General features: G+C 62.3%; 1 protein-coding gene across 2 annotated transcripts; it reads left to right on the top strand.

Annotated features, from left to right (window-relative positions):
• TSPOAP1 (TSPO associated protein 1) lies at positions 1–26,640 on the top strand. 2 transcript variants are annotated; one of them, XM_018064115.1, is made up of 31 exons: positions 1–1,240; positions 2,028–2,135; positions 2,422–2,550; positions 3,130–3,309; positions 3,849–4,034; positions 5,171–5,248; positions 5,334–5,417; positions 5,669–5,758; positions 5,935–6,057; positions 6,289–6,393; positions 8,233–8,283; positions 8,603–8,623; positions 9,394–9,598; positions 10,174–10,349; positions 11,544–11,659; positions 11,915–12,024; positions 15,347–16,177; positions 16,346–16,497; positions 16,843–17,220; positions 17,313–17,552; positions 17,884–18,072; positions 18,650–19,549; positions 20,206–20,305; positions 20,390–20,544; positions 21,147–21,315; positions 21,690–21,761; positions 22,466–22,569; positions 22,654–22,725; positions 22,936–23,046; positions 23,663–23,724; positions 25,540–26,640. In XM_018064115.1, the coding sequence occupies exons 1-30, from the start codon at positions 911–913 to the stop codon at positions 23,690–23,692; spliced, it is 5,595 nt and encodes a 1,864-aa protein (XP_017919604.1). In that variant the 5' UTR covers positions 1–910; the 3' UTR covers positions 23,693–23,724; positions 25,540–26,640. The 2 variants fall into 2 exon arrangements, with proteins under 2 accessions (XP_017919604.1, XP_017919603.1); XM_018064114.1 differs by lacking the exon at positions 23,663–23,724.

Here is a 26,640-nt window from a genome sequence, read left to right as displayed (position 1 = left end):
CTCGGCCCTCCTCCGCGCCCACCATCTCGGGGCTCTGGGACTACAGGGAACCCCTTCAGTCCCCAGAGCTGAGGCCAGCAGGGAGAGAGACTATGAGGCAAGCAGCCCACCGACCCAGGCCTCCTTAGGACCAGCCCAACCGCCCAGCAAGCTGGCCAGCAGCGGCGGAGAGAGGAGCAGGAGATAAAGGACTCCAGCGGACCTTTGGGGATCACCCCCAGCAGCTCCTGTGGACCCTAGCCGGGCTAAGGGATCGTGATGGATGGTCAGACTCACAGATGCCGAAACGGACACACAATGACAGCCATGCACACAGCAGCACAGCACTGAGAGGCTCAGATACAACCAGTGGCAGCATCACACACCGCCACAGCCCTGCAGTAGACACCCACACGCAGAAACAACTGGCAACTCTGAGACAGGCTCAGGCAGTGACACACAAAACCACAGCCCCCAGCACACACAAGTAGGAGCACCCATCCTCCCCCCCCCACGCACGCGCGCACACACACACACACACACACACACACACACACACACACACACACAGAGCCGTGCTGACCGGCACAGGCCGACCTGCAGACACGCGCACACCCTCAGCCGGAGCTGCTGTCGGTGGCCTCAGCACACTCTCCCCACCCCTGCGGGGACACCCTTGCTGCTCCACAGGCTCGTGCACACAGCCACGAGCAAACACAGCTCGCACACCCCTGGCTCCAGCTCCTCCAGCAGCCCCGGCTCCCACAGCCTCCTTTGTGGGGCAGGAAGCACTCGGCTAACCTTGGATGGAATTTCAGTGAAGCCAAGAGCTCAGAGAGGAGAGGGTCTGGCCTGGCATGACCCTCATCGGCCCCTCCAGCTGGCTGGGTGATGTCCCCCGGCCTGGGTCCTAGGGACCCTTGGCAGAACCATGGAGCAACTGACATCTCTTCCATCGCTGGGGGACCCCGGAAACATGGAGCCGTGGGCACTGCCCGCCTGGCAGAGCTGGACTCCAGACCTGGGGGGTGATGCTGGAGGTGCATCACCAAGCATGGCTGGTACCCCCGCAGATCTGCGTGTTGGAGAACTGAGGCCTGAGGAGAGTTCCGAGCCTGAGGGAGCCCGAAGCCTGGGGCCTGTGGGGGGCATGGAGCCTGGAAGAACAGGAACTGGGCTGCCCAGCCCTGCGCGGGGAGCCTTGAGCTCCGGACCCGGCTGTCAGAGGCTGGAGGACCCCGAGGCAGAGGCTTTCTCTAAGGTAAGGGAGCTGAGGTTGGCCGGGGTCTGTGAGGCTGGGGCTGTCTCCCTGCCTGCAGGCCTGAATATGGTCGGGGACTTCACTGCCCTCTGTCTTCTCCGGGCCTATCTCTGTCTGGGGGTCCATCTCAGTGACCATCTGTCCTCCTTCTTTGGGCAGAAATCTCAGTGGTTCCGTTTTTCACCATCTGTCTGTCCTTCTGACTCGGCCTGTCTGTCTGCCTTGAACCCTCCCCTTCCCCCTCCCTCTGTGAGTCTCTCTCTGACAGTCTGTCTGTGTCTGTCTCTCTTCTCTGCATCTCTCTGTCTTTGGGGGCTAGGGGATACTGGGGGAGTGTGTGGGGGTGTGTGTGATGGAATCAGAGTCTGGAGGAAGTGACTCAGTGGAGGGGGGCTCAGTGCTGGGCCAAGCCAGGGAGGATAAGGCTTGGGGTGGGTGTGAGCTGTCTCCTGTAGATGATGGAGGGACCTGGACTTTGGGGGACTCAGGACCTGGGGGAGCCTGGAGGAGTGGGGGTGGGAGTTGAGGCTGGCCTTTCCTGAAAGGGGACGCTGGGCAGAGGTGGGGAGAACTGAGGACTAGCAGAGAGGGTCCCAGGGCTGGGAGATGCTGGTGTACTGAGCAGCCCCCCCTGTACTCCTCTCTGAAGGCCTGGGGCATGGGGGAGAACCTTCTTGTCTCCATATCTCCTTGGACTGTGGAGGGGGAATGCGTCCATACAGAGGGCTCTGATTTCCTTAGGTAGGGTTATTCCTGAGGGGCTGCACCCCATCCTTTCCCATGCCAGGGCAAGCTGAAAATGGGCTTCGGGGACAGGCCCAATCTGGAGCTGCTGAGGACTGTGGGGGAGCTGCAGCAGCGCTGTGCCATCCTTAAGGAGGAGAACCAGATGCTGGTGAGGCTTGGCAAGCAAGTCCTGGGTCCTGGTGGGGAGGCAGACTCAGACACCCCAGCTCTTTGCTTCAGCATCCTTTTCGTCCCATGAACATCCCTCCAAACAGGAGCTACATGGAGCTGACATGACCCCAAGACCCAGAGAGGGTGAACCCCTACCTAGAGTTGCCAAGGAGCCCCCCTGTGAGCCCAAGAGTCTAGCCCAAGGCCCAGGCTGTTACGATTGGGTCTGGGGTGGGGTCCGGGCTTCTCCCCACATGCCCCAATTCTGGCTGACCCCTTGTCAGAGGAAGAACAGCTTCCCAGAGACGGAGGAGAAGGTGCGGAGGCTGAAGCGGAAGAATGCCGAGCTGGCGGTCATTGCCAAGCGCCTGGAGGAGAGGGCCCGAAAGCTGCAGGAGACTAACCTGAGGGTGGTGAGGATGGGAGGCCACTGGATGGAGGCTGGGCGACCAGGGCAGAGGGGTGCCAGGGCAGTGGGGCTTGGGCATCGTGGATTCTTAGTACCCAGGGATGCAGGAACCCAGCGGCTGAGGTGTAGGAAGGGCCAGTGCCAGCCAGGCTATGGGGCTGGGGGCTTCTGGAACCACAGGAGGGAGAGAAGGGCTGGGCAGGGGGGGATCCCAGGCAGGGAGAGCAGAATTCTGGATTGCCAGTGCTGGCGCTAGCGGCCGCCTCCTGCTGCGCTCATCTCTGGGTGCAGAGCTGGTGGGGGCAGGGACAAGACCCATCACACTGGCAGCCCTCAATTAGCAGCATCCTTTGGGCCTAAGCTAGAAGGTGGAGTTAACCCTTTCACCCCCCGCTTGAGGATTGCAGGGAAGGGTCAAGCGAGGCTGAGGGTCAGCCCAGGGTAGATCCAGACTCAGGGTGGAAGCAGGTGAAGGCCGCATTTCAAAGGTGTTCGTCCTAACCCCTCCTTTGGGAGGAGCTGAGAAGTGGGAGAAATGCCCCAGCCCTCAGATGACCATTGGCCTTACCCCTCCCCTGGCCAGGTGAGTGCTCCCATGCCCAGTCCAGGGGCCAGCTTGGAGTTGTGCCGGAAGGCCCTGGCGCGCCAACGAGCCCGGGACCTCAGTGAGACAGCCAGCGCCCTGTTGGCCAAGGACAAGCAGATTGCTGCCTTGCAGCGGGAGTGCAGGGAGCTGCAGGCCAGGCTCACCCTGGCGGGCAAGGTGCGAGGAGGCCCTGGTCACCCCTTCCGGCTCAGCCCTACCTAGGACTGCCGGCCTGGCGGTGTGGGATGCAGACTGAGATGGTAATGAGATGCAAATGAAGCGAGCAGGTGGAGGCTGCTGGGAGTAGGTTCCCCTGGCAACGGCCCAGGTGGGAGCAGGGACCGGGCGCCTGAACCGAAGGGGGTGGAGCCGTGAGTCCCAGACCTGGGAATTTCTGGGCTCCAGGTTTCGGGCTGCAAGCCAGTGGGCTTGGCTGTATGAACTCACGCATAACCTCACACTGGGGTGCAGAGATGTTCGCAAGGCATTGAGCACACTGCCGAGGACACCGCAAGTGTCCAGTAAACGAGCTCCCGGGAGTGTTTGCATGGGGCTGTGTAGGCATGCATCTGCGACCGGGCATAGATGCATGGGAAAGGTGCGCACCTGCCCGCGCCCGAGGGCCCCTGCAGTCCGGCGGAGGGCGGGCTCAGCTGGGGACGGTGCAGGTCGGGTCGGGGTTAGACTCGACTCGGCTCCCGGTCCCCCGACTCCAGGAGGGCCCCCAGTGGCTTCACGTGCGGGACTTCGACCGGCTGCTGCGCGAGTCCCAGCGGGAGGTGCTGCGGCTGCAGAGGCAGATCGCCCTGCGCAACCAGCGGGAGCCGCCCTCGCCGCCCCGGCCCCCGGGCCCCTCTGTCTCGGCCAGAGCAGGGGCGCCCGCCCCGGGGGCCCCGGGAGAGGTGAGCGCCGACGCCAGGGCAGGTGTGTAGGTGTGCGGAGAATGGGGTGGGAGCGGCTCCGGGATCGCCCCCATACCCGTGCACCGCGCTCGGAGCCCCGACGAGGCGGTGGCAGCGCGCGCATGGCCCGGGCCCGGTCCTCGGCCCGGCCTCTCAGGGCTCGTACCTGCGCCGCGCGCGTCCCCGGGGGCTCGGCACCCCCCCCCCGCCCCGCCCCGCAGGCCTGAGGCCGGCGGCCCGCCCTGCCGCCCCTGCCGCGCCGCCAGTGGTACGGCCCGGCCGCAAATCCCCGGTTGCCCTGGCAGCCGCCCGGGGCCCAGCCCGCGCCGCTGCCTCCCGCCGCAGCCGCAGCGCGGGGACGCCCCCTTCAGCGCCTGCCCGGTCCGTCAGACCCGGCCCGGCTCCCCGGGGGCGGCGAGGTGTCCTCCCCGGCTCCAGGTACGGGCGACCCTCACCGGGCGTCGGGCTTAGGAGTCCCCTGGCCCAAGAGCTGGGGACCCCGCTCCGGACCTCCGTTACTTAGAGGTCTGGCTCCTCTCCATCCTCTGTCCTGGGCGGCACCTGGGTCCCCCTCCTTTTAGGAAGAGGGTAGGGAGAAGGGATTTGGCCCCTCTGCCTGGTCCAGGGAGGTAGCATCACTCATCAAGACCTGTCCTCCAGAGTTTGCGCGGATGGATAACCGCGGTGTGTTCGTAGGGTGGGTTTGGGGAAGCTGGGAGGAGGGTCTGAACAGGTCTGTAGGCTCTAGGCCAAGGCTACGCATCCATAACCCCTAGGTCTGGGGACATCACCTCCCTGGGGGCCCAGGCAGCCTCCTAGTTCCCTGCCAGTCACTGAAGGACACCCAGGACAGTTATTGAGTGCAGAGCAGGGCTGCAAGCTAAAAAGGGAAAGCTTTGGCCTGGATAGAGGACCCATCTCCCAGGGCAATCATGGGTCTCTGGATCTCAAAACACTCAGGATCAACTGGAGATGGCGGGGAGGGGGCAGACAGCACCCCTTCTCCTTCCTGAGCAGGGATCTCTTTGCTGACTGTGAGGTGGGGTGGGAACCCCCCTCGGACAGGCGGGGCGGGGGGCAGGCTGCCCTGAGGCCTTGCCCTCAGGTGCCAGCCCACTGCCTCTGGCCATTTTCAGGCCACACCTCAGGAGGATGTGGAAAACCCAGCTGTGGTCCTAGGGGAGCCAGAGAAACAGCAGCGGGTGCAGCAACTGGTAAGACCCGGGTTAAGGCGCTGGAGGAGACCCTTTACAGGTGGATCTGCCATCCTGTGTGAGGAGCTCCTTTCTGATCCCGCAGGAATCGGAGCTCAGCAAGAAGAGGAAGAAATGTGAGAGCCTAGAGCAGGAAGCCCGGAAAAAGCAGAGGCGATGTGAGGAGCTGGTGAGCTCTGTGGGGCCTTGGAAGGCCAGCTCCTTGGGTCCATCAGGCCCACCAGGTGGAGGACCGCCCCAGAACGCCAGTTCCTTCTCTCCTGCCCCGAAAGCATGCTTTCCTTCCTGCTTGGCAGGGCTTCCCTTTCCCGGCTGATGCAGGTCCCAGGAGGGGGCCGGCAGGGTCCCACGTGTGCCTGTGTTGGGAGAGGAGGAGGTGGGTGCTGGGAGCCTCCCTGGAGCTCCCCTCTGGTCTCGCAGGAACTGCAGCTCAGGGCAGCCCAGAACGAGAATGCCCGCCTCGTGGAGGAGAACTCTCGGCTCAGTGGGAGAGCCACAGAGAAGGAGCAGGTAGCGGCTCTGCCCAGGTCCTGCCAGGGTCCCATCCCCAGGCAAGGCGCTGCCTCTGCCAGCTCCCTAGCTGGGGAGAGCACGGAACACCCTGTGGCCCCTGGGGGTGGGGGTGCTGGGGGGCAAGGCTCATGCTTTCAACTCCCTGCACCCCCCTTCCGCCCCACCCTGTCCAGGTGGAGTGGGAGAATGCAGAACTGAGGGGCCAGCTCCTGGGGGTGACACAGGAGAGGGACTCGGCCCTTCTCAAGAGCCAAGGTCTGCAGAGCAAGCTGGAGAGCCTGGAGCAGGTGCTGAAGGTGAGGACACCGGGCGGCACGGGGAGAAAGAGGGCTGGCGAAGCATGTGCCCTCGTGGGACGCGGGGGTGTAGGCTGAGTCCTGGCGCCCACGGCCCTTTCCTTCTCTAGCCGCAGTTTCCTTTTTAACAGAGTGTCTGGAACACATGGTGTCTGAGGCGCCCTCATCTTAGATCTTCCGTAGAGACAATAGAGCAGGGCTCGGGCCTTGACGCAGGCTCTTGCGTTTCAGCACATGCGGGAGGTGGCCCAGCGGCGGCAGCAGCTGGAGGTGGAACATGAGCAGGCTCGGCTCAGCCTGCAGGAGAAGCGGGAGGAGGTCCGGAGGCTGCAGCAGGTGGGGGCGGCGTCGGGGGCGGCAGAAGGGCGGGGGGCTGCCAGACCCCAGCTGTAGCTTCTGGACCCTCATCCAGTGTGGGTATTTACAGAGAACCCCTGGTGACTCAGACGGTCAAGAATCCGCCTGCAATGCAGAGACCCAGATTCCATCCCTGGGTGGGGAAGATCCCTTGGAGGAGGGCATGGCAACCCTCTCCAGTATCCTTGCCTGGAGAATCCCATGGGCAGAAGAGCCTAGGGGGCTACAGTCGGTGGAATCACAAAGAGTCTGACTCGACTGGCAACTAACACTATCTAACTAACACACTATGTGCCAGGCACTGTGCCAGGCCCTGGAGGGACTGTGAGGGGCAAAGGCCAGGTCCCTGACCGAGCAGAACTTAGGTTCATGCGTGAACTGATCGCAGGCATTGACAAGTACAGTGGGGAAAGTTACTGGGGTGATGCAACACAGGGTGGCGGGGATGGGGTGAGGGGCCTCTTCAGGGAGCTTGGCAAGGGAGGCCTCTCATACCTCGAGGGTCAGAAGGAGCCAGCTGATGAGCACTCTGGGAAGGGGGTATACTCATGCCGATGCCCTGTGGTGGGGAGAAGCTTGAGGGGTACAGACCAGTGTGGCTAGCATGTGGTGGGATGGACGGAACGGCAGGAGTAGGCAAGAGCCAGATCGCATCAGACCTTCAAAGTCAGGGGAGAAGTTTGGGTATTCTGCTTTCTGAGTCGTTTGAAGCCGTTCAAAGGTCCCAAGCAGGGGACTGGCATGGTCTGATTCGTCATTTAGAGGGTCACTTCGGCAGCACTCCAGATGATGGACAGGGGCGTGGGCGAAGAAGCAAGGCATTCGGGTGTTGGGTGGACACAGGGGTCCAGGTGGGAGATGATGTCTGCCTGGGTGAGAGTATAATCCACGGCGGGGAACAAGTGGGCAGATCCGAAGTACATTGTGGACAGAGAATTGACAGGACTCATTGCGGGCTTCCGATCGAGTGCCGTGTGCCTTCACTCAAGTGCTGACTACATGGATGGTTGGGCCTTTCACCTGCCAGGAGTGAGGGATGACGGGCAGCAGGTTTGCGAGGTCGGGCATCCTGAGTTCTGAGTTCCATTTTGGCCAAGTTTGGGCTGTGTGTTAACCACTTGAGTGGAGAGCCCCATAGACAGCTGGGCTTGTGAGTCTTGGGTCCTGGGGAAGTCGGTCTTGGAGACAGGTTTCGGAGTCTTCAGTGCATCTGGTCCTGTGACTAGATGGGAGTCTAGAGAGAGAGTGACCGCGGGCCCAGCACTGTGCCCTGTGGGGCCCTGACACTCAGAAGGGGCAAAAGATGAGCAGGCAGAGAGCATCAAGAGAGACAGAAGAAGAAAAAACCCCAAGGGGGAGGGTCTGGGAAGCAGGAAGCAGTCCCAGGCCCCTCTTCTCGGCCCCTTCGCCTTCGGACTTGAGGTGCGGTTCAGAGTGGGAACCGGAGGGAGGCACCCACAGCCCCTTCCCAGCCCCCTTCCTTCTCTCTCCTCCTTCGTCCTGCCTGCCCACCTCCTTCGATCCCACCCCAGTCCTCACCCCTCTCCTCCAGCATTTGCCTCCTCCCACCTGTAGGCCCAGGGCTTCCCTGGTGGCTCAGAGGTAAAAGCGTCTGCCTGCAATGTGGGAGACCTGGGTTCGATCCCTGGGTCGGGAGGATCCCTTGGAGAAGGAAAAGGCAACCCACTCCAGTATTCTTGCCTGGAGAACCCCATGGATGGAGAATCCCATGGATGGAGAAGCCTGGTGGGCTGCAGTCCACGGGGTCGCAAAGAGTCGGACACGACTGAGCAACTTCACTTTTGCTTTCACTTGTAGGCCCAGGCGGAAGCCCAGAGGGAGCATGAAGGCGCTGTGCAGCTGCTGGAGGTAGGGTCCCTGGAGGTGGCCGCCGTGCTTCCAGCTAGGGGGAAGGCTGGGGCGGTTCAGAGTGTTGCAGGGGGTTGCCAGGGTGTGGGTGAGTGTGTGGGTGGGGGTGTGGGCTTGCAGGAAGGGCTCCTAAATGCTCTGGGGGCTGGGGCGATCCCCTCCACCTTTGGCCCTGAAATATCTTTCCAGTTAGCGCTTGCTTAGTCGGTCCAGGGAGCTGACTGAGACGTGTCCACTTGGGCCCCTCTCTCCCTCTGTGGGTAATGCCCCCTGGGTAAGAGTTCTAACCTCTTCTCTGGGCTTTCCTTTCCTGCCACAGTCTACCCTGGATTCCATGCAGGTACAGCCTCCTGATCCCCCACCTCCCTGGGGAGTGGGGGCGGGGGGCTCTCCCCAACACCGCTCCAGGCTGGCTGAGCTGAGTCTCCTCCCTCAGGCTCAAGCGGTTCCAGCCCTCCTGTCCAATGACAGGGGTGTGACTGGTCACAGGCTGAGACTCCATAGATGGGCTGGGATTCTCACTGCCCCGGCCCCAGACCTGCCACTGTGCCTGGCACATATAGGCCCTGCCCATCTCTGAAACCCAGTCCCTGAGACCAGGAGGAGGTTCCAAAGCCAGCCAGTCTGACCCATGACCTCCTTGATGGGGATTCTACTGATCCTTGAGAAAAACTCCTGGGAGTTGGCTCACTCCTGTTCTAACGATGTCTCAAGCTCTGGGGTCTTTGGGGACATCTCTGAGGGCAGGGATGTGGGTCACTGGCTGTGGGAGGGTGACAAGCCACGGAGCAGAGAGAACCCCTGAAGTGATACCATGGTGGTGATGGGGTGGGGCAACCCCTTTTGGCCCAGAAAATGCCACCGCCTGGGGCACAAAGCTTAGCTGGAGGCGGGGTTGGAAGTGACGGTGTCCCACGGTGCCCGGTCTCGACCCTCAGCCACACTATGTTGGGGCAGCGGGGCAGCGGGGCAGCCGGGCGGCCAGGCTGAGGGTTTGTGCCCAGCCCCGGGGCCTGGACGGGTGTGATCTGAAGCGGGGCTGTGTGGAGATGGCACGGGTTGGCCCCGGCAGCCCCACGGCCCGGCAGCTCATCCTGCGTCTCGGCGCAGGTCCGGGTCCGGGAGCTGGAGGAGCAGTGCCGCAGCCAGACCGAGCGCTTCAGCCTGCTGGCGCAGGAGCTCCAGGCCTTCCGCCTGCACCCTGGCCCCCTGGACCTGCTCACCTCCGCCCTGGGCTGCAGTGCCCCAGGGGTCCGCCCGCCACCCCCCTGCTGCTGCTCCACCCCGCAGCCCTGCCGCGGATCCAGCCCCAAAGGTGAGGTAGACCCCCAGCGCCGTCAGCCTGGTGCTTCTGTCCTGAGCGGAGTTCAGGGTCAGAGAAGGCTAGCAGCTCACCCAAAGTCACACAGCAAGTTAGAGCCTGTTCTAGCTTGACCCAGGCTCCGGGTGGAGGGTGGGGCAGAGGGAAACAGCTGAGCCCATTAGAGAATCTCAGGTAGCTGCTCCTCCCCCTCCTTTGTGGTCCTGGCTGGGAGGTGGGCACCAGGAGTCAGGCAGTGTGGGCTGGCGAAGAGCCAGCTGGGCATCGGTCAGATCGGGTGGTCCCGGCTCCACTCACTCAGGGAGTGATGCTGCTAAAGCTCTGTGGGCCGTGTGTCCTAGGCTCTGAGACAGGGGCGTCCACTACACCTCATTGAGTTGCTCTGAGGAAGCTGTGAAATAATACGTGTAAGTCACCTCCACCTCCACTCAGTAAGCTCCCCCAGGATTTCCCTTCTTGTAAGGGAACTTGGCCACGGAGGGCCTGATCGCTAGCTCCAAGAGGACGCGTGGTCACTGGTCACTCCTCGGGACACCAACCCCCAAGACCACGTGTCATCTTTCCTGTAGACCTCGACCTCCCACCAGCCTCCCCAGGGCGCTGCACCCCGAAGTCTTCCGAGCCTGCCTCTGCCACCCTTGCTGGGGTCTCCCGAAGGACGCCGGCCAAGAGGGCAGAGTCTCTGTCCAACTCCTCTCGCTCTGAGTCCATCCACAACAGCCCCAAGTCCTGCCCGACCCCCGAGGTCAGTGCTGGGGAGGGGCCTGGGCTCTAGCTCTGCCTTGGCGGGAGCAGGTGGAGGGAGGGTGTGGCCCAGGAGCTGGGGGGCTGATGGCCTGTGTGGGGGCTCAGACAAGGCCCCGGAGGAGAGGGGCCCGTGGATTCCTCCCGGCAGGCGGGGAGCTCCGATGGGGCCTGCCCTGCCTGCTGGTCCTGCCTGCCGTCCCTACTCAGGGGCTGCCCAGCCTGCCCCTCTGGGGCCCAGCGAGGTCTTAGAGTCTTGGGCTGCAGGAAGGGAGACCCTTTGGGGCCAGGACTCACACAACGAGGTTGGTGGTGAGCGTGTCTGTGGCAGAAGCTGGTGGCACTGTGAGAAGGGGCACGGGTTCTGGGATTGAGGTCCTAGCTCTGTCTCAGGCAGGTCACTGACCCTCTCTGGGCTTGAGTTTCGCTGTTGTCTGAGTTTTGAACTAACAAGCCTGCCCGGTGAGGTTGTGGGGAGGATGATGTGAAAACAACAAGGACAGAACCTCCCACCGTGTGGGGCGCGCAGTAGATGCTTAGCATATGGCAGCTGGTATTACTGCCAAGTTCTTTGGTATCACTCACAACCGCAGCCGTCTCTCTCTCTCCCTCCCAAACCTGAGAAAGTGCAGGGAGGGGTGGGATGGGGGCGTCTGGAGCAGCCCTGCAGCCTCCGGTGAGGGAAGTGGTGGAGCCCAGCTGCGGCCTCTACTGTCCCCTTGTGGGCACGAGTGGAGGTGCTGGCTTTGGGTGCCCCCGCTTACCCTGGCAGTACCTCTGTCCCAGGGACTTCTCAGCCCCTTCTGCCCCTTTGCTTCCAGCTAGAGCGCTTTATTGCAGTTTTTTAACCTTAAAGACACAGACTGTCATTGGGCGCCCCCTTGTCCCCCACCGCCAGAGTGGCTGCCCCCTCTCTGCTGGGCACGGTGGTCTCATTTACTGAGCTGGTGCACCAGAGGCTGGGGCTCAGGGAGGGGTCACCATTGACCCCTCTCCCTTGACCCAAGGCCTCTGGGCTCCACCAGTGCCCGAGGGCTGACGTTCTGGTTTAGAAAGTGTCAGCAGAGCTCACTGCCTCTGGCCTCGTCCAGCATCTGCTCTGTTTCTCGTCTCAGGACAGCGGGGCCTCCCCTGCCGGGTTTGCGGTCGGCCCCTGGGCCCTGGAGAGGACTGGCCCTTTTCTGTTTGCCCCCAGGTGGACACGGCCAGTGAGGTGGAGGAGCTGGAGGCGGACAACGTCTCGCTGCTCCCGGCAGTGGCAGAGGGTGACCGGGGCGGAGCCAGGGTCCAGGTCTTCCTAGCTCGCTACAGGTGGGCCCTGACCCCTGCGCCCTGGCCCTCCGGGATTTGGGGTGCATGAGGGGAACGAGACGGAGGGGGTGTGGCGGGGGTCAGGGCAGGAGAAGTCATCTTCGCCTCCTTGGGCTGGGGTGGGTGCAGTGGGCACTCCCTGTGGTTAACGGTGGACAACAAAGTGTCCCCAAGGCCAAGCGATGGGCGGGGGGGCGGGAGGGAGCAGACAGGATGTTGGTCACTGTCCCCCTCCTCCTCTGGGCCTCCCCACAGCTACAACCCCTTCGAGGGCCCCAACGAGAACCCAGAGGCTGAGCTGCCGCTGACCGCCGGCGAGTATGTCTACATCTATGGCAGCATGGACGAGGACGGCTTCTTTGAAGGTAGGAGGTAGCGGGGACTGTCCCATCCTTGTGTTTGCTTTCAAGCTCCTCTTCCCAAAGCCCCCCACCCATCTGCACCCTCTGAGCCCACTGTCACTCCTCAGACTCGGCAGAAAGGCATAGAGAGACCCGGTGGCCTGTGGGGAAAGGGCTCTGCGGGCAGCTGGTCTGACTCCACGTCCGCCCCGTGCAGGATAGGACAGGGCCCAGCACAGTCCAGAGGGCGGACAGAGCATCACAGGGAATTTCAGCTAAATTCGCTTTTCTGCTGGCAGACAGGGCACGGCAGCACTGAGCACTAGTGACCTCAAGGTCAGGCACGTGGTGTATAGATCTGATGCTGAACCCAGTGAGTGTGGGGAGGAGGGGTCGGGGTCCAGGGCCCGGGAGAGGGTGTCAGCAAGTGGTCGGCAGTTGCCAGGGCCCAGGCAGGGCTGAGCTCCAGGGCGGTTCTACAGTGCCCAGGGCAGTTCTGTGGTGCCCGTGGGGTGATCAGGTCACTGAGGCAGACACGGTATTACTGAGTGGGCAATCGGGCAGGGCATGGCAGACTCTTCAGGGTGCCCTGGCTGGGCGCCAGGCTGTGACCTTTCACAGCATGGAGGACAGTGTGGTGTGGAGACCAGGATGAGGGGTGGACAGGGCAGGCAAGAGTTGCAGTGGTGTGTGGGGATTCAGCAAAGTGCTCTGGTCTGGGTCTGTATCACTGAAAGCTTTGGGTTTGTGGGGCCCGCTCAGTCTCTCCTCCTGGGGCCCCAAGCCTGTTATCTGAGCAGGTGCTGGGAATGATGGAAAACAACTAAACTCTTGCTAGGGATGGACGATAGAGAGAAGGATTAAATAGCTCCCAGAAAAATGGCTTTTTTAATGAGAAAAAAAAAATCTAAGCACCAACTCCGTCCAATCCCATGGACAGAGGGGCATGGCAGAAAACAGTCCATGGGGTCATAAGAGTCGAACACGACTTAGCCACTAAACCACCACCATCACCACCAGCAAGAACATAAATATTAACTAACCACAAGTTACTAGAATTTGAACTATGCAATCTAGGATAGCTGGAAAGGCATGCAGGCAAGTGGGGGGTTAGACACCCTATTCCTCATCTTACTTTGGTGGCTTCATCTGTATCTGATCCCACAGCTGCGCTGCTCTCAGCGACAGGGGCTTCCAGACCATGAGCCTGACTATGGCCCCGGCTCCTGCACCAGCCTTGCAGGGCTGCGGATCTGCTTAGTGTGATGATTCCTCCCGTTAGCGTCACATCCCACAGTGTTAGTGCCTGGATGAATTTCTTAGTGCTGCCGTAAAAAGTTTCTACCAACTTGGTGGTGGCTTAAAGCAACAGACGTGCGTCCTTTCACAGTGCTGGAGGCCAGAAGCCTGAAAGCAAGGTGTTGCCAGGGCCACCGTGCCCCTGGAGGCTCTAGAGGAGATTCTGCTCCTTGTCCCGTGCGGTTTCTGGGGGGTCCAGTTGTTCCCTGCTTGTGGCCGCGTCACTCTGGTCCCTGCGTCTCAGCGCCTCTCCCTGTGTGTCCTCTTATAAGGACACTTGTCATTGGGTTTAGGGCCCACCCAGATAATCCAGGACGGTCTTTTATCTCAAGCTCCTTAAAATTGTGTCTGCGAAGACACTTTTGCTGTATTTACAGGGTTCAGCGTTTAGGATGTGGACATATTTTGGGAAGGCCACCTTTCAACCCACTACTTACACTCTTGTTACCTAACTTACTGAAAGTCTCTTGTTTCTCTTCCTTTTCTTACTCCCCACCCCCCGCCCCAGCTCCTAGCCTAAGTAGAGACAGATGATGTTGGGGAAGCTTCCACGTCCTCCTGCCGCTCAGGACAGCCTACACTCACCCCTAGCCCTAAACCTGGCCCTTGTTCCCCTTTCTTCCCAAGAAGGCCCAACAGCCGCCAGCTCCTCTGTGCCCTGGGACTCTTTTTCTTTTTCCCAAATTAGCTGTGATATGATAGGCCGTTTGTCCAGGTTCTTTGATCTTTGACATCCCACAAACAAACAGTAAGAAATGTTTTATAATGTTCTGTTACCAAGTGTTCAGGGGAGCTGGTCCATTTCCTGCAAGCGCTGTCAGAACTGACTGACAGGCACCTCCCTGGTGGTCCAGTGGTTAAGAATCTGCCTTGCAGTGCAGCGGAGTGGGTTTGATCCCTGGTTGGGGAACTAAAGATCCCACATGCTTGGGATCAACTAAGACTGCACACTGTAGCCAGGGAGTCTGTGTGACACGAATACCCGGCCTGCCGTAACTAAGACCAACGCAGACAGACAAATGTTAAAAGAACTGACTGCCGGCCATGCTCCTAGACGCAGGCCTGCTGTGGATCTCAGTGCCTTCTAGAACCCACGGGGGCTCTTTCCTCTGGCATGTATCTCTTTTGTCTCTAAAGATTCCTGCCTTTCTTCTAGCCGGACGGGACCTCCCTCTCCCATTGAGGATGTCTGCTTTCCACACAGGAAGGTTGAGGGGTGCCCTTGGCTTCACTCCTCAGACCCATGTAATATGACAGTCTTCAAACAGGCAGAGAAGTTAGATCATAATATGAACACCTAGGTACTCACCACCTGGATTCAACAATTATTAATATTTTGTCGTACTTGCCTTTTCCCCATGTGGGTTAAAAATAGGGTTGAAAAGCAAGTTGTTGACAGATGATATTTTATTTATTTTTAAATGACTGGATTAATTTGGGCTGCACCGGGTCTCCGTTGCAGCGCATGGGCTTTCTCTAGTTGAGGCGAGAGGGTAGCGCTCGTCTTGTTGCAGAGCGTCGGCTCTAGGCATTTGGGCGTCAGCAGCTGTGGCGCCCGGGCTTGGTTGTTCCGAGGCATGTGGAATCTTTCTGGCCCAGGGATCGGACCCGTGTTCCCTGCCTTGGCAGGCAGATTCTTAACCACTGTACCACCAGGGAAGTCCGACACACGATACCTTACCTAGACATACTTCCGTGTGCAGCTCTGTAAACCTGGACATCCTTCATCCTGCAGCATCACCTGGGAGCTTGTTCAAAGTGCAGAATCTCAGCCCTGCTCAGACCCAGCTGAGTTGCAGTCTGTATTTTAACAAACCTCCAGGTGATTCATCTGCACATTAAAATTTAAGACGCCTGTCCTATAGAACTACAGTACTGTTATCACACCAGTGAAAATTAACAATAATTTCCCAGTCCACATCTTGACTGCTCTTTTAAAAGTGCCAACAGGTGAATCACATGCTTCGGATCACTCACCAAGCCTTGCTACAATGCATTGATCGGGCTGTGTTTTTCTCCGCCTCCTCTCTTGTCTTCCCCTCCCCAGGGGAGCTCATGGATGGCCGGCGGGGCCTGGTCCCTTCCAATTTTGTTGAGCGCGTGTCCGACGATGACCTGCTGGCCTCCCTGCCTCCGGAGCTGGCTGACTTGTCCCACAGCTCAGGCCCCGAGCTCAGTTTTCTGAGTGGCAGCGGAGGCGGCAGCAGTAGTGGGGGCCAGAGCAGCGGGGGACGCAGCCAGCCCCGACCAGAGGACGAGGCGGCCGGGGAGGCACCCAGCCCGAGCCCCCCGCCCGAGGGCCTGGGGGAGCCCCCTGCCGTGCCTTACCCCCGCCGCCTGGCCATCCTGAAGCAGCTGGCCCACAGCGTGGTGCTGGCCTGGGAGCCACCTCCTGAGCGTGTGGAGCTAAGTGGCTACCACGTCTGTGTGAATGGGGAGCTGCGGCAGGCCCTGGGGTCTGGGGCGCCCCCCACAGCTGTGCTGGAGAACTTGGACCTGCAGGCGGGGCCCCTGTGGGTCTCTGTGCAGGCCTTGACCAGCCGGGGTGGCTCCGACCCGCTGCGCTGCTGCTTGCTGCTGGGGGCCCAGGCTGGCGTGGCTCCTAGCCAGCTGCGGGTCCATCGGCTGACCGCCACGTCTGCCGAGATCGCCTGGGTGCCCAGCAACAGCAGCTTGGCCCATGCTGTCTACCTCAACGGGGAAGAATGCCCCCCTGCCCGCCCCAGCACCTACTGGGCCACCTTCTGCCACCTGCGGCCTGGTACCCTCTATCAGGCCCGAGTGGAGGCTCAGCTTCCCCCTCGAGGGTCCTGGGAACCAGGCGGGGAGAGGCCAGAGCCGCGGGCTGCCACCCTGCAGTTTACCACACTGCCAGCAGGTAGGTGGGCGCGGGCGCCTGATATGTGTAAGCCCCAGGGAGGTCAGGCCCGGGAGGGTGGCCCCAGGGGAACACTGGCTGCTACTTGCATCTTTAGGGAAGTGGCAGAGTGGGCTGTCCTCTCTGGCGGGAGTGCTCCAATCCTGGGTCTTGTGCCCCCTCCCCTAGGCCCACCTGACGCGCCCCTGGATGTGCAGGTCGAGCCGGGGCCTTCCCCTGGGATCCTGATCATCAGCTGGCTCCCAGTGACGATAGATGCAGCCGGCACCTCCAACGGCGTCCGGGTCACAGGCTACGCTGTTTATGCTGATGGGCAGAAGGTACGGCCCGGGGGTACCCACCTGTATCCTGGGAGCAGGGCGTGGGTCTCTGCCCTCTCCTGTACCCTGGGAGCAGGGCGTGGGTCTCTGCCCTCTCCGTGCTGAGAGGCCTCGTCTCCCCGGCCTGGCATGGAGCTGCCCGCCCCAGGCATCTGGGCACTGTGTAGCAGACTGGTTAAGAGCGCGGGCTTTGGTCGCCCATGGACTAGGACTCTAGCCCTGAGGCACCGTGGCCAGGAGGCTCAGAAGAGACCAGGCACCCGAGGGTGCGGTTCCCAGCACAGCACCAGCAGCCAGTGGGGGCGTCACTGCAGCCCCCCTTTCCCGTGCTGTGCCCCCCTGCAGATCATGGAGGTGGCCTCGCCCACGGCGGGCAGCGTGCTGGTGGAGCTGGCGCAGCTGCAGCTGCTGCAGGCGTGCCGTGCAGTGGCCGTGCGCACCATGTCGCCCCACGGCGAGTCGGCGGACTCCCTCCCAGCTCCTATTGCCCCCGCCCTGGCTGAGGCCTCCTGGCCGGCCAGGGTCCCCTGCGCCTGCCCACGACCGGGCCCGGAGGTCAGACCGCCCCTTGCTCCAGCCTCCCCGGGGCCGGGGGATCCCAGCTCTCCTCTCCGGTGCCCCGACCCCCGTGGGCCTCAAGAGGCCCCAGGCGCCCCCACAGCCAGCCCTCCTAGAGAGACGGCAGAAGGATCCTCAAAGGAGCCCCCAGCGCCTGTCTCGCAGGTACCTGGCTGGGGAGGAGGGTGGCTGGCAGAGGCTGGGAGGAGGGTCTGGGCTCGGGGTGGGGGCCCCTTCCTCAGTGCCTGCCGTTCCAGGAGCAGGCTGGGGCGGCTGTGCTGGGTGCCCCTGGGGACAGGAAGGCCACCGAGCCCGCCTTGGAAGACTGTGTTCCTGGCCCTGCCACCTCCTCCATGGCCAAGGAGGACGCTGAGCAGACCACAGGAGAGGCCCGCCTGGCACGCGGCACCACCCAAGGAACGTTGGCCCAGAGGCTGCCCTGTGTCCAGGCCTGCCGTGGAGGAGACGCAGGGTCCGGGCTGAGGCCCAGGGCTGAGGTACGGGGCTGGGGCACCCTGGGCCACCACGAGGAGTCGAGGGCCTCCTCCCCGCCTCTGCCAGCCCAGAGCTGGCTGCCCGCTCTGCCTGCTCTCTGCCCCGCTCTCGCTCTGCTCTGCGCTGTGTGTCTGGCTGTTTGTGCTTGCCGCTTTGTCTTCCAGGTTTCTTTCCCCGCCCCGCGTGGTGCCTGTGCTCCAATTTGGGGGCATGCCCCTCTCTCCTTCTGCAGGGGGACCCCCCATTCATCCTGGCTGGGGCTGACCCTGTCAGAAGGTCCCCACGTGCCCTTGCTCACCTCCCCGCTGTCCTCCCACGTCTGGCCTCTTGCAGGAGGATGCAGCCGAGCTGGGGGTCCATCCAGGGAACTCCCTTGTGGACCAGGGCCGCAACTCGGATCTGTCAGACATTCAAGAAGAGGAGGAGGAGGAGGAGGAGGAGGAGGAAGAAGAGATGGGTGTCAGGACCTGCTCCTTCCCGAAGCAGGTGGCTGGCCACAGCATCGGGGGGCAGGGGGCCAAGGTATCGGGGTGAGGAGGGGCTGGGGGGCCCCTCAGGTTCCTGCGGCCTCCGCCCCCAGAGTCAGTGGCTGCTCCCCTGTGCCAGCAGCATTCTCGGTGTGCGGCCTGGGCCCTCTGCTGCTTGGCAGCTAGGAAGTAGCTCAGGCCCAGCCTCGACCCTCCTGAAAAGGAAGGGGGGGACCGAGGCGCCCCGTTCTGTAACTTCTCCCACTCAAGCCTGCTTCATGCAGCGCCCTCTGAGAGCCTCGTGGGAGCTGGGAGCTTCCGAGGAGGGGCTGGGAGGCCCCACACCATCTAGGCCTGGCCTGTTCCCGACACTCAGCCCCTCTGCGCACCCCATTCTTGGGCGGGCTCCTTAGTGCTCCCTGTGGCCCTGCCCTGGACACGCTGTGTGGTTCTGGGCCAGACTCTCTCTCTGGTCTTCCTTCTTGGAGGGAGGCGACCGGGGTTGCGTGGTGCGGGGTGGGGAGCTTTGGGTTACCTGAAACCCCTGCCCTCCTTTAAGGGCAAAGGTCACAGCTCTGTCCTTTCCCCACGGACCTCTCTTCCCTGCGCCTGCCCCACCCCCTGATCCCCAGTCCCAGCCCCAGCCCCAGCCTGACCCCTTCTGTGAGACCGACAGCGACGAGGAGATATTGGAACAGATCCTGGAGCCGCCTCTCCAGCACTTTCGCAGCAAGAAGCTGTTTAGCATCCCCGAGGAGGAGGAGGAGGAGGAGGAAGAGGAGGAGGAGGAGGCCGGAGAGGCCGCGCAGGAGGAGAAGGGGCCAGGGGCAGGCTCTGCGTCCAGAGACCCCGGCCCGCCTGCACGCCTGCCTCCGGGGCTGGGCTGCGACGGCGCGCGGCCCCGCGGCCCCGGCCTCTGCGCTTCGTCTCCCCAGCCCTGCAGGGCTGGGGATCGCCTGGAGGACCCGCTGGGACTGGTCAGTGGCGGCAGCTGGAGAAAAGGAAGTGGCTCCCCCGAAAAGCCCCCTGGCCGCAGGCGGTCCCCGGATCCCCGGGAACACTGCAGTCGGCTTCTCAGCAACGGCAGCGGCGGGTCCCAGGCCCCAGGCCGAGCACCGGGCCCTGCGCGCGAGAGGGGCGGCCCCGCTGCGGCCGAGGGCGCCAGGGCTCCACCAGACGCCGGCGGGAGGGCGCGGCCCGCCCCCTCGAGGACGTGCCCCCGGGGCCGGGCCCCGGAACCGGAACCGGAACCGGGCCTGGCCAGCTGCCTCTCCCCCAAGTGCTTGGAAATCAGCATCGAATATGACTCTGAGGATGAGCAAGAGACAGGCGGCGGGGACATGAGCATCACCAGCTCCGGCTGCCTCGGAGATGGGGAGGCCTGGGGTGCAGCCCCCGTGGGAAGGCCCAGGGCACCTCCGAAGGCCGGTTCAGGCCCCCACTCCTACCCGTACTCCCCGGCCTGGGAGAAGGGGGAGCCGGAGCGGAGAGGCCGCAGTGCGACCGGCAGAGCCAAGGAGCCGCCCCCCCGGGTCCGTGCCCTCTCCCTGCCTGGGCAGCCCCCTGCCTACCGCCGCCCGGTGGCCCTGCTTGCTGCCCACCGGCCGCTCCCATTCCACGCTGCCGCCTCCATCAGCAGAGGTGGGGTGGGGCCTCGGGGCTCCCTCACCTGCCTCCTCCCACCCACATTCCACTGCTTTGCTGCTTCTGCCGATCGATCGGAACTGGGACGCGCGGATGCTCTGTGGCCATAAGTCGCCCATTGCTGCCAGCAGGCCCCCTGCCTTTGGGGCAGGTGACCCTTTCCTCTGCTTAGCTAGTGACAGCTTCAGGACCCAGCCTGCGATGTCCAGCATCGCCCAACCCTGACACCGAGAAGAGGCCCTCCTCTCACACGCGCCTCGGCCAGCTCTCAGATCTAAACCTTAGTCCCTCTACTGCACTCATCTGCTAAGGTGGCCGGAGCCGGGGCCTCCCCTCCTGCCCTTCCTCCCCCCGTGGGGGTGTCCGATGGCTCCAGTGAGCTTGGGCCACGGCTCCAGGAGAGGAATGTGTGTCCCTGCTCTGCTGTGCCGCTTCCGCCGACGGGGCAGAGCTGGGGGGAGCGCTCCTGGGGTCCTGCCCCTAATGAGGCGCCCATCAGAGGGGTGGTGCATCACCCCTGATGTCTGTTGCCCTCTCTTTGCAGGCAGCAGAGTCTGGGGAGCCCAGAGGGCTGGACAGCCCAGGGCAGAGCAGCTCCAAGCGGAGAAAGGGCTGGGCCCCTAGGCCAGGCTCCACAGAGCTGGGTGAGCCTCTGCGGGGGCTGGGCCAGGCCAAGGGGGCCTCTCCCGCCTCCTTGGCCAGAATTGATTGCCGTTTCTCCCGCGCAGCTCCCCTGAGGAGCCCTCCAGAAGCATCCCTGGCCCTCCGGGACCTCCCTGTCAGGGTCTTTGTGGCTCTGTTTGACTACGACCCCGTGTCAATGTCACCCAACCCTGATGCTGGGGAAGAGGAGCTCCCGTTCCGGGAGGGCCAGATCCTGAAGGTGACTGACTCGCTGTCTGGTCCTGCTTCCTCCCTCCTTTCCTGCCTTGTCCTGGAGGGATGGTAGCCGCACCTGGGTGGGAACGCAGCTTCTAGAGCCAGGTGATGTGGAGTGGGGTTGCGACAGTACCACTTGGAGCTGTGAAACCCAGAGTAGATTCTTTCCTTCGGGCCTCATGGGTAAAGTGAGGATCACGTGAGTGTCTGCCTCACAGGCTTGTTTGAGGATTAGAGGATTCAGTACCCACAGAGCGCTGAAACTGCCTGGCACGTGGCACAGCGTGATACTGCTACTGTTAGCATGACGACCTCTTCTGAGCCTGCAAGGATTTCCTGAAGGCTTTGGGCTAAAACTCTGAGGTCAGGGAGATCCAGTCTGGGGTGGACTGGGGGAATGGATGTGCAGATAGTGAGTGATGATCGTATGGACAGAGCTGTTTTCTGTCATCCCTCTGATCCTTCTTCTTGGCTATTTGCCCCTATTTCCAGTCCCACGAAAGGCAGAGCATTTTTCTGCAGTCCTGAGCGGCGGGTGCTTGGGATCGGGGTGCAGGGAGCACGCGGACCTGGCCCGCTGACACAGCTGGTCTCTTCTGCTTCCAGGTGTTTGGAGACAAGGACGCAGATGGCTTCTACCGGGGTGAGGCTGGGGGCCGGTGGGGCCACATCCCCTGCAACATGGTGGCTGAGGTGGCCGTGGACAGCCCTGCGGGGACACAGCAGCTGCTCCGGCAGGGCCGTCTGTCCCCAGAGGCTCTCGCCGAGGGCTCAGGTATGACCTGCTCCTGCCCCTCGCCCACCGCCCCCCACCCCAGTGCCGACTCAACACCCCCCAGCCCCAAGTAATTTGGACGTCAGGAGCAACCAGGATATCTGGTTGATCCAGAGACTGGCAGAGTCGCTGGGGCCCTCAGAGGCTGGGGCCCACGTGGCTGCAGTAGTGAGCTTGCCGTGTGGAATGGGGGCCGCTGCAGGGGGACTGGCCGTGTATTTTGGATCCTGGAGGTCGGGATGGGAAGGGAAGAGTGGCCTTAGAGGCCTGAGCACAGGAACCCCAGCACAGCCCTGAGAGGAGACCAGAGTCGCTGTCCGTCTCGCTCCCTCACCTCGGTTTCCCTCTGACGTCTGCTTGCCTGTCTGGAGCAGGGAACGGCCTGTTTGTCTACTCCACAGCCCATACTGCCGGGCCTCCTCCCAAGCCCCGCCGCTCCAAGAAAGGTGGGTGTGATCCTTTTCTTCTCCAGGGCCCCTGAGGATGAGGAGGGAGGGGCTGGGGGCACTGCCTGGCTCTCGGGAAACACATACAAGGTCTGTCTTGAACAGGTGGAGGGAACCGGCCCCACCTTCACCCACAGCCATGCGTCCCATGGGGAACTTCATTCTAATGGGGATGGGAAGTGGTTTGCCGGAACCTCTGTTCTAGAAAGCATCCTTGTCTCTTCTGTCTCCTGCATTGGCAAGCGGGCTCTTAACCCCTAGTGCCGCCCGGAAAGCCCCGTTCCAGAAAGCACCTGGCTATACATTCTGTGCAACCTGGAGCAAGTCACTGACCCTGTCTGGCCCTTAGTTCACTGTGAAGACCGCAGGGCGGGTCTGCTTTCGGGCTGATGGTCCTTCTCCTGTCTCTCTCCCTGTGTGAGGCTGAGCATCCTGCTTGCCCCGCACCAGCCCCCCGCCTTCCCCTGCCCCCAGAGGGGAGGGACGGAGGGGCAGGGCTCACAGGCCCCTTCTCTCCGCAGCTGAGTGGGAAGGGCCCGCCCAGCCCCGTGCAGGTGAGGGGCTTCCTTGCACCTCCAGCCTCCCCTGGAGCCACAGCTGGTGCGGAGGCGGTGACTCCAGTCGGCAGGTCTCCAGCGCCGAGGACAGGAGAGGGGTGGGAGTGCCTAGGAAGAGCCCCGAGTCATCTTCTCCTCCCCCTCCAGGGCCCCCCCCACTGGCCTCCTCTGCTAGCCTGAAAGCTCCCCATTCCATGGTGGCCGCGTTTGACTACAACCCCCGGGAGAGCTCTCCCAACATGGATGTGGAGGTGAGCCCCTTCAGAGCCCAGCCAAGGCTGGGTGGTTGACCGGGCCCGCCCCGGCCTGACTCCCGCCTCATGGTCTCTCCATAGGCAGAGCTGCCCTTCCGGGCAGGGGACGTCATCACTGTTTTCGGGGCCATGGACGATGACGGTTTCTACTACGTGAGGACGTGGGGGTGGGGGTGTGCCCAAGGGGGCTCTCCTGGAGCCATGGTTGGGGGGAGCCAGGTTCCTGATGGAAACCCAGAGGGACAGGCTAGTTGCCTCCCACGATGGGGACACCGACCCCAGGCTGTCCCCCCAGAGCTTCAGGGTTCGGGGGGTGCTGTTGAGGCCCCTCCTGGTCTTGTCTCACCTGCATCTCCTCCCCAGGGGGAGCTGAATGGGCAGCGGGGCCTGGTTCCATCCAACTTCCTGGAGGGCCCTGGGCCTGAGGCAGGCGGCTCAGACAGGGAGCCTGGGGCAGCCCCATCCGAGGGCCAGGTCAGTGAAGACCTGGGCTCCAGGCTCAGCAGTTGGGTCTCTACGCTGCGTCGTGGGAGGGGTGCAGCTGCGTGCAGCGGTCCAGGTGCCCACGGTGCCCAGGAGGGGGTTGTGCCCATGGCCAGAGGGAACCCAGCCAGGGTGGCTCCCCCCGCCTCCCCCCCTGCCCAGCATGTGCCCCTCTGCATGGTGGAGCGAGGCCGAGACCTTGATGCCCATCTCATCTGACCCGGCTGTCCACAGGCCCAGCCAGTGCAGGGGAGGGCCCCCTGGAAAAGGACCCGCGAGCCTCCCACACCTCTTGCCATCACAGCCCCCATCACAGGGACCCTCCCTGATCCCCTGCTGCAGCTCCCCTGCTCCCAGGCGCTTTTTAAAGCCAGACGCCCAGCAAGGTCCCAGTTCCTGGATGGGTGGAGTATACTTACAGGCTCCCAGGGCGCGAAGAGGGTGAGGGGGCCGGGCCCCGACCGGAAAGCCCTGGGCCTCCATCTGCGCTAGTTCCAGAGTCAGGGGCTGTGCAAGCAGGACCTAGTGGCCTGGGTGGCTGGAGACTGGTTGGAGAGCTCGTGGTCTGCCAGTAACCCATCTCCTCTCTTTGTTCCCTGTTCTTCAGAGAACGAGGAGGAGAAGAGTCCAGTGCTAGATGGAGATAGATATATGTAGAGAGAGCGACATGTAAGTGGGGACTGACCCCCTGGGTCCACGTCACCCTGTTCCTCATCTCACACGATCAGATAGTGCTCCTTGTCTCAGACACAGGAGCCCCACGGGCTTGTCCACCTTCTTCCAGGAACAGGGGAGGGAGCCCTTGCCGTGAGCCCACTTTGGAGCTCAGATCGCCCCTCCCCTTTCCTTATTCAGGGCAGTGCCAGCTGCCTTAGGACCACATGTCATCCTAGGATGTACTGCCCACGTTAGCTGACTCTTCATATTCTATAGCACATGCGGCTCATAGAATGTTGTGTGACATCCACATTGTGGCTCATCAGTGTATTATGATACTATATGACTATGGTATTATAATATTGTGATTATTATTGGTGACAGAAGAATGATACTAACGCCACCAGTAATAATAGGCTCCATCTCCCCACCCTTGTCCTCTGAATCATGACCTCTTGGGGCATCAGAGGCATGATTTTATGTCCAACTTTCCATTTTCTTGCAGGCGGGGTGGGTATAAAAGGGGAGGTTTAAACAGTCGGAGTCCATGGATAACCTCAAACCATTCATTTCTGGGGCCCCTCCGTGTGTCTCCCCAGCAAGCCCTCCCTCCCGGGAGCCCGGGGTGGGAGTGGTAAGGGCCTCCGATCTCCTCCCAACCCCAGCCAGCCATCAGCCCTGGCTAGTTGGAAAGAGATTCTTTGACCTTCGGGTGCTACCCTCCTCCAGGGGATCTTCCTGACTCCAGGGGTTGAGCCCACGTCTCTTATATCTCCTGTGTTGGCAGGTGGGTTCTTTACCACTTGCGCCACCTGGGAAGCCCCCTCTGGGTGCCAGCAGACCTCTTTGTGGGCAGCCCTGCCAGATCACCAGGGCCTTAGGTGGAGGCGGGCCCCAGGCTGGGCACCCGGCGCCTGGGCTCTGTGATTGGTTCTGCCAGTAGACTGCCAGGCCCTGGTGGAAGGTGGGGGTTTGAGGAAGGGAGTAGGGGGTGGGGGTGGAGAACACGCAGGCTGGCAGGACCTGACGGGGCTGTACCAGGCACAGGAGGCCACAGAGGGGGCGTGGGAATTCAGCGGGTGGGGGGAGGCTTCCTCGTGGCTCTCTTCTTTGTCCAGTCCCTGTTTTTAGGCCACTTACAGCGCAGTCTGGGTGGGTGTGTGGCAGAGGGAGCCACTCATGGCGGCTCATAGAACATGGAGACTCTGCAGAGGAGGCATGCTAAGGGCAGGGAGGGGCGGGAGGGGAGCAGCTCTCTCTGGAGAGAGCTCATGGTGAGTGTGAGTGCCTCTGGCGCTGCCTCCCTGCAGCCCTCTCTGGGGCCATCCAAGGAAGAGTCTCCCCGTGGAGTGGGCACTCCTCCCCTCCGTGAAGGCCCTCAGACACCGTGTGGCCTGCTCGTCTGTGCGGTGGTGCAGGAGCCACCTTCCCTGGAGTGTCTGGCTCCTTCCAGCATCCCCGTCCTTGCTCTCCCTTTGGCTAGGAGGGGATGACCCATCCCAAGGGTCAAGTCCAAGGGCTCTTGAACTCCATCAGCCCAGCATCCTGCGGAGAGACCCAGAGGAGGGGAGGGGCTCGCCCCTGTCCAAGAGAACCGAAGCAGAACTGAGCCTCCTCCTCTATCCCTTCTCACCGCCAACTCCATGCTCCCCCATCATCGTTCCCTCTTGGTGCTCTGCATGGGGCGGCGGCCGGACATGGGTTCTGGTTCATGCCTGTGCTTCTGTGATGACCTGGGGGCTGCGGGCTCCTGAGGTCATAGGGTAAAGGAGGCAGGGTGGGGTGGGGGTCAGGCCTTGACTTTGCCCCTTTTCTCTTACTTTCTAGGACTGGGTCAGCTCAACCCAGGGGCCCCCAGTGCCCCCAGGCTGGCCCTGTGCTCCTGGCCCTCACCGCTTCCCCAAGGTTGAACCGGGGTTGCCACAGGGCCCAAGCAGGAAGGTGTGGGTTCTCCTCTCCAAGGGGAAGCAGCTCCTCAGGAAACTGGGCTCGGGGAAGAAGGAGTGATGTTGTGGCCTGACTGAGGCCCCAGCCGCGCGCGCGGGGAAGACCCTGGACTCTGGTTCTCCCGAGTGAGCACCGTGGCGCTGGGATAGGACTCAGACCCAGTGACGGTCAGAGCTAGAGGAGCGGCTGGTCCTCCGGATGGGCATCGTCTTCTTACAGGCGGGGACCCTGAGCCCCGGCACAGGAGCGAGTCCAGGGGCCGGGGACACGGACTTGTCACTCCTGGTTCACCCGTCTGCGCCTGCTGTCCGCTGCGCTATGCTAGTCCCCTCTCGGCCTCCACACGCCTGGCTCGGGGAGATCCTGTTCCCTCCTACGGCGCTGGCCGTCCTCTTCAAGTCTTCCCTCCTTGAAGGAAAGTTTGCACTGGATTCTGCCGAGCCCCCCACCCCGGGGGGGCGGAGCTGTGTATATAGATGTACATACTCAGTGCCTCAGCCCAGCTTCCTCCCCCTCGCTTCCACCGCACAGGCCCGGGATGGAGAAAGGCCAAGCCAAAGCGGGCCTGACGCCACCCCACAGCGCCCCTCCACACCCCCCTGCAAGACCTGAGACCCAAGACCCGGGGCCTGTGGGCAGAGAGCAGGAGTTGGGTTGCCTTATTTTGCTCATCGGATTCAACTTCTCTTTTGCATCGTTTTCCTCTGGCCCCTGTTGGAGTCTGGGGGCTGGTGGGGAGGACAGATTTATGCAACTATTTTCATACATTCCCTGTTCAGAGTGGGGTGGGGGTTTGTCCCCCTCCTCCCCTTAGCACCCTTTGCCTCACACTCTGGCTGGGTGAGTGTCTCTGCATGTTTCCGTTGCTGTGGTGGGAGATTGTTTGAACTCCCACCCCCACCTTGGTCTCCAGGGGTGTGGAATGGTGGGGGCATTTGTTTAAAAAGACATTTTATTATAATAAAGTCTATTTTCACAAAA

Source organism: Capra hircus, chromosome 19, assembly GCF_001704415.2.
Source record: "Capra hircus breed San Clemente chromosome 19, ASM170441v1, whole genome shotgun sequence".
Taxonomy (NCBI): domain Eukaryota; kingdom Metazoa; phylum Chordata; class Mammalia; order Artiodactyla; family Bovidae; genus Capra; species Capra hircus.
Note: the sequence above shows the minus strand (reverse complement) of the source record. Positions and strands in the feature narration are given on the sequence as shown.

Coding starts and splice junctions, on each gene's coding strand:
- TSPOAP1 (XM_018064114.1), top strand. CDS start 911: ATGGAGCAACTGACATCTCTTCCATCGCTGGGGGACCCCGGAAACATG. Junction 8,624..9,393: donor CTACCCTGGATTCCATGCAG/GTACAGCCTCCT, acceptor GTCTCGGCGCAG/GTCCGGGTCCGGGAGCTGGA. Junction 16,498..16,842: donor TTTATGCTGATGGGCAGAAG/GTACGGCCCGGG, acceptor GCCCCCCTGCAG/ATCATGGAGGTGGCCTCGCC.